At 50.9% G+C, this 6207-nt stretch overlaps 1 protein-coding gene across 1 annotated transcript; it reads left to right on the forward strand.

Moving 5' to 3' along the window:
* The first annotated feature begins 465 nt into the window (after positions 1 to 465).
* Positions 466 to 5746, forward strand: ATP5MJ (ATP synthase membrane subunit j). The gene is made up of 4 exons (XM_026515191.3): positions 466 to 578; positions 3788 to 3911; positions 4880 to 4903; positions 5564 to 5746. The coding sequence occupies exons 2-4, from the start codon at positions 3788 to 3790 to the stop codon at positions 5596 to 5598; spliced, it is 183 nt and encodes a 60-aa protein (XP_026370976.1). The 5' UTR covers positions 466 to 578; the 3' UTR covers positions 5599 to 5746.
* The last annotated feature ends 461 nt before the right edge of the window (positions 5747 to 6207 follow it).

Consider the following 6207-nt stretch of genomic DNA (forward strand, 5'->3'; position numbering starts at 1 on the left):
ATGCTTTATTTTTTTTTTAATAAAAATTTTTTATTATGTTATGTTAGTCACCACACAGTACATCCCTAGTTTTTGATGTAAAGTTCCATGATTCATTACTTGCGTATAACACCCAGTGCACCATGCAATACGTGCCCTCCTTAATACCCATCACCAGCCTATCCCATTCCCCCACCCCCCCTCCCCTCTGAAGCCCTCGGTTTGTTCCCAGCCTTTAATACAGCAAAAAAAACGGCGCCTTTTTCACGTTGACCAACTCGTCCGCTTTGTCCAGGACCCTCCCGATTTCAGCACCGAAAGTCCTGCGCCCAGGACACATCCGAAGGGTTAGTCACCGAATTACGACGCACGCGCACACACAACACACACGCACGGCGCTCCGCTGGCTTGCGGCACCGGGGCGACCGCTGGGGGCGCTGTGGCGCGCATGCAGGGCCCGGGAGGCGCTCTGGCCTCGGAGCTCCGCCGCTCCTTCCGCCTTCCCGGCGGGCCCCGCGCGGCGCCTGCGTATTCGGTGACCTTTCTAAGTCGTTAATGGTGGGTGTCGCGGCGGCCTGAGCCGGGGGTCTTGCGCGGAGGTGAGTGCAGGGGATGCGGCCGGCTGCTCTGAGCCGGGCGGCGGGGCGCAGGGCGGCGGGCGAGAGTGCCGCCTGGCCCCCGCTGACCTTGGGGTCCTGCCGCGGCCTCCAGCCGGTGAAAAAACACGCTCCGCGGACTGGCGGGTCGCCGGACGTCCTGCCCTGTCCTTTGGGCAGGAGCGCCGCAGTCCTGTGATGGGGAGCACGTTCCGGCCGTACCGGGGCTGGCCACCTGCCCGAGGGCGCGCCGCGCTTAGTGATGGAGCCCCGACCCCGGTCAGGAGCGCCTGCCCCGCCTTTAGTATCTTCTCTCCTTTGTACCTCGGGTTTCCTTGCAACGCACTGCCCTGCGGGTTACCCCGTGCACAGCAGAACGCCTTGGGGAGGGGACACGGGGCCCACGACGGGATCAGAGGCAACGGTTGCGACTGTGTGGCACTTAGCCCTGGAATCTCAGTCTGGGCCTTAGCGGGTCAGACGTACCCTGTCTCCCGTGTAAGGCCAGCTAATAGTTTGCCGTTAATGTGCCCAAAACTTCGCAGACACAGTGGACAACCATTTGACCAAAGGCTGGGCCTTTGGAGGAATGAGTGCTTTGAACCCCCCACGTAATGGTAATGCGGACGGACAGTGGACGCAGATGGAAAAGGGAGGGGGCCTCACTTTATTAAATAGTGGGAACAGGTCACTTCTCCAGTAAAATAGCACAGCTTTGGCGAAAAGGAAAGTCGGGCGGGGGTAGGTAAGTGTTTGTAGCTCAGGAGGCAGCAGTCGGAGATAATTCTAGGTGAGGAGACAATGCTGGGGGCCCTGGGTCCTGAGCAGAAAATGGGGTAGCTGGTGTTTCTGCAGCCCCTTCTTCCCTCCTTTGCACTCTCAGTGTGCTTCGCTGTTTTCCATCCAGATCTTCATCTGGCCTACGTGAGGGCATCTTCTTACGTTCTCCCTCTTAGAATCCAGGAGGCTGGTACCACTACCCTCAGCTGGGTATTTGTAGCACTTCTTCCTGCTGTTGCTGTGACCGTTGACCAGCTGGGGCCATTCACGTTTCCTCCTTGCATGCCAGCGAGAGCCCTGTGGGGCAGGTGGACATACCTCTGTGTCACGGAAGGGCAACCTTCTGAAAGGACAACTCCAAGGACTTGGCCAAGCTTGGGATTGGAACCCAGGATTCTGGCCCCACCAGGAGCTGGAACACCTTCCTGCCCAGTCACTGCTGGGCGCAGGGAGAAGGGGAATGCCCTTGGTCCCTCCGAACTCTTCTTCCCACCTGGGGGTTTTAGAGGCCTCCTGCAGGTCCTGTTTGTGTCTTCTCAGGCACCTTCTAAGGGTGGGGTTGATGGTTTCTGGGATCCTCATGTTGTGGCAGAGCATCCCAGTCTGAGGACAGGAAGTGTGAGGGCAGACGTCTCTGCAAGGGGTTCCAGGAGGACACAACCACCACGTCCTTCAAGGTCACATTTGGGGCGGGGGATGGGGCTGGCTAGCGTTTAGAATGGTGCCTCAGCCTGCATAAGTCCTCTTCTCAGAAGAGCTGGCAGCCAGTCTTTGGAGCAGATCTTCCTAGTAATGAGGATTGGAGGGCAGAGTGATTCATAGATCCAGCTGTGTGATCTCCAGGAACTCTCTCACAAGTAGCCACATTGTAGGGGTTAGGCAGTAGTGCAGGAGATAAGTATGTAAGCACTTTGTGAATGCTGTTGGGTTTGCATGACATTCTTAGAGTAAAAGCTTAATTCTTCACTGTGGTCCTAAATGACCCCGTTCCTCCTTCATCCCATAGTCCAGCCGTGGTATTTCACATAACAGCTCTCAGCAGAGGACACCAGACACTAACTACTTGATGCAGAGGAACTGCTCTTCATAAGCGCCCTTTCTGGGTGGGTGGTGTTTTTATCCGTTTTCCAGAGGAAGAAATTGAGGCACTTGAAGTTAGCGAGAGAGCAGCAGAGCTAGGATTTCAATCTGGGCAGCCGCTGTGGCTTCCCTTTCCTTCCGGACTCTGCAAGTCTGTCCTGACCTGGGGTCTTGGCACATACGCTGCCTCTGCCAAGGACACTGGCTCGTAAGGGGCCGGTGTCTTATCCCTTAAACAATGCCTGCCACCTAGTACGCGCTCAGTTCACGTCTGCTGAGTAACGATCACGCCAGAGAAAAATGAAGAGAAGCAAAATTCCGTGTAGCCCAGACAGTGACGCAGAGGAGCGGTGGATGAGGCGCTGGTCAGGGTGGGGCGAGCGGCATTACTAGCTGAAGCCAAAGTAGTGTCTCAAGGAAAGTGCAAAGTACTTGGATCTGGTTATTCCTGACAATGATTTGAATGACTGTAGTTTAATAGACCACTTGAGATGTTACAAAGTTAAAATGAAATCGAGGGCATCAAATTTTAGAGTCTAGTAAATTGTAATCAAAACCTTACTTTGAGACCTGCCCACAAAAATGAACTTTGTCAGTTCAGCACTTGATTTTTTCTCTCCATCAAATCCAGTAATTCAGTAAGTGTTTTTATTCATTAAGTAAATGATGTCGTAATTGCAGTTCTTAGGAAATGACGTCGTCATCCTGCGCCGTCTGCATTTAGCAACAGATTTCGAGGCTGAGTGTGGCTCTCACGAGGACCTGTGTTCTTTTTCAGCTGTGAATGCCAGCTTCACATGGTGATGCAAACATACTAGTTTTTTGATCTAAAAGTTTAAAAAAGTGTGTAATTTTGGGCGTAGCGTCAGTGGAGAAAAGCTGTCAGGGAGAGGAACGTTCGGGATGGTGCGGGATGGCACGGCCTGGGTGCTCTGGGGCTCGAGGGGTGAGGGGTGGCAGAACACCAGAGGGCCGAGGTTGGCAGCAGAGCTGCTGAGCAGGGGCCCCATGTCGGGTAGGAATGACTGTGGGAGACTGGCCCGTGTGGAACAGTTGTAGGAAACCGTCAAATTTAAGAAAATATGAGAACGTCTTACCAGTTAGGTTTAAAACAATTGTCACGGTGGGGCATCTGGGTGGCTCAGTTGGTTAAGCATCTGCCTTCGGCTCAGGTCATCGTCCCAGGGTTCTGGGATAGAGACCCACATCAGGCTCCCTGCTCAGCGAGGAGTCCACTTCTCCCTCTGCCCCTCCCCCACCACTCGTGCTCGCTCTCTACAATAAATCTTAAAACACAAAAACAAACAAAAAACGATAGTCATGGCAATGTTTATCACTGTGTACTTTTTCAGATGCTTCAAAGCCTTATCAAAAATGTTTGGATCCCCATGAAGCCCTACTATACCCAAGTTTACCAGGAGATTTGGTTAGGAATGGGGTTGATGAGCGTCATCATTTATAAAATCAGGAGTGCTGGTAAGTTTCTTTATGTAGATGCATTAGCAATCAGGATGAATGTCATTTTTAAAAGGAATCATCATTCATATTGTAAAGGAACGGTGGTTCTTACCGAGAACTGAGCATCAGAACCCTTTGTTAAAATGTGGGGAGTGGGGCGCCTGGGTGACTCAGATGGTTAAGCATCTATCTTCGGTTCAGGTCATGATCCCGGGGTCCTGGGGTCAAGCCCCACGTTGGGCTCCCAGCTCAACAGGGAGTCTGCCTCTCCCTCTCCCTCTGCCTCTTCCCTGCTTGTGTTCTGTCTGTCTCTCTCTCTCTCTCTCAAGTGAATAAATAAAAATATCTTTATAAAAAAATAAAAATAAAATGTGGGGAGTACATGTCAGCTGTAGGAGACATTTGAGGGTAACTGGGAAATTTTGAACAAGGCCTTGATAACGGGATTCTGAGTTTCCTAGGTGTAACAGTGGTGTTTTGAATGCATGGGAGATGTCCTTCGTTGGAAGAGATGGGGGCAGAAATTGTGAAGGGTGGAGTGTCCTGGCGTGTGGTGTGTTATATGTTTCCCACTGCTGTGAACATTTGAACTGTTTTCATGATAGGAGTGAGGGCAGGGTGACCATTGGAACAGAGATGACTCTGGTACAGAGATGAGGCTCAGTCACGTATTAATAAGCAATTGGTTTAGAAGAGGAGAGAAGGGAGAAAACTTTGAACTGCAAGACGAGTCTAGGGAGTGGTAGGAAGTAGAAAGTCCTGCAGATTCTGAAGGACTGTTCAGCTGTTCACAGAATGTCTTTGGTGGAAGTGGTACCACTTCTTGGCTGGGAGACACTGTCGAAACTCCTATTTTCTGAAACTTCCAGTAACCGTTTTATTTAAGCTATGAACTTTTCAGCCAAATGTCGATTTCAGCCATGGATTGACCAAAAAAGTTTTTGTAAAGTGTTGATACAACTGATGTTTCTTTCTTTTTATTTCAGATAAAAGAAGTAAAGCTTTGAAAGGTAAGATTTTTGCTTCTTCGAATGGATGGGGAACGAAAAACACCATCACACCTTTTCAGGACGAGGTGTATCACTGCTTACAAATGTGTAAGGTGCAGTGGGGATACTTGAGAACATGAAGTGAGCTGTCCCTACTGGAAAAGAGAATTCTGAAGGTCTTACAGTCTGAATGTTAAAAACCAGTGCTCACCCCCCTGGGCCAAGTGTAACTTCCTGGGCTGCCAGAAAAATCAGGGGTTGCCGCTGCCACGAGGAGAGAGCCCGGGCTCGCTGTGCAGGGAACTGCCCTGCGAAATGTGTCTGGAAAGAAAGCACCACATAAATATACGTCCTGGTGCTGGATGTGTCTTCACCCTTTTTCCCAAGTGACAGTGAAACTGTAGTCATTTGAGTCCTCCCAAAGTGGCTGGTGGCCCCTGGAGAGAAGACGCTCCCTGCCCCGTCCTTGTGCTGGCGGGCAAGCTCCCGGGTGGGAGAGGGGATTACGTAAAACCTTTACACCTGCCAGGCGCTCCGTGTTTAAATGACCATCCATGCGTCCTCGTAGTGTTGAAAATTGTCATTTACAGTTTCCGATTCATTAATACGTGCATAATAATCTATCTTCCATGTTTTCCTTTCTTCCTCAATGATATCTGTATTATGCGTCTCTTGCTACAGCTTCGAGTCCTGCGCCTGCTCATGGCCATCACTGACCAGCTGCACGTGGAGCGCACGTCGGATGGAGCGTCAGTCTGGCTGTAAATCTCAGCGCGCTGTTAGATGGGAACGCGGAGCACCGCCATGCACTTGTAGACGTGTTGTGTCCTCTGTGGCGTGAATAAATGTAACTGAGGTGCACCACTGCCTGTGCCTGTGTCCCTCTGTCAGCTCCCCCGTGCGCCAGTCGTGCCCCGAGTAGATGTTTGTCACACAGCAGACAGTCAGAATTCCAGCGAGCCATCCCATCCCAATTCCCGTAGAACTTGTGGGTTCCGTGTGGCCCTCATTTCTGATGTCTGATAAGTATCCGCTACACAGATGATTCTGCCACTTACTCTTGTGACCTCGCTAAGCCTTGTGTTTCCTCGTGTGGACAGCAGGGATGGCAGGTCAGTTCTCACCTAGAGTTGCTGTGAAGATCGGTAGGGAAGGTATGGAAAAGCATTAAACTGTAAAACACTGCAGAAATAAGGGATGAGATCATGTGGTGGCTGAAATTTATAAGCTCTAGAAGATTCTATCAGGAAGTCACTGATAAGGCAAAGCACATAATATAAAAAACTTAAGTGATATTTCTCCTAGTTCGGCTAAAATAAATACCA

Source organism: Ursus arctos, unplaced genomic scaffold (genome assembly GCF_023065955.2).
Source record: "Ursus arctos isolate Adak ecotype North America unplaced genomic scaffold, UrsArc2.0 scaffold_25, whole genome shotgun sequence".
NCBI classification, from domain to species: domain Eukaryota; kingdom Metazoa; phylum Chordata; class Mammalia; order Carnivora; family Ursidae; genus Ursus; species Ursus arctos.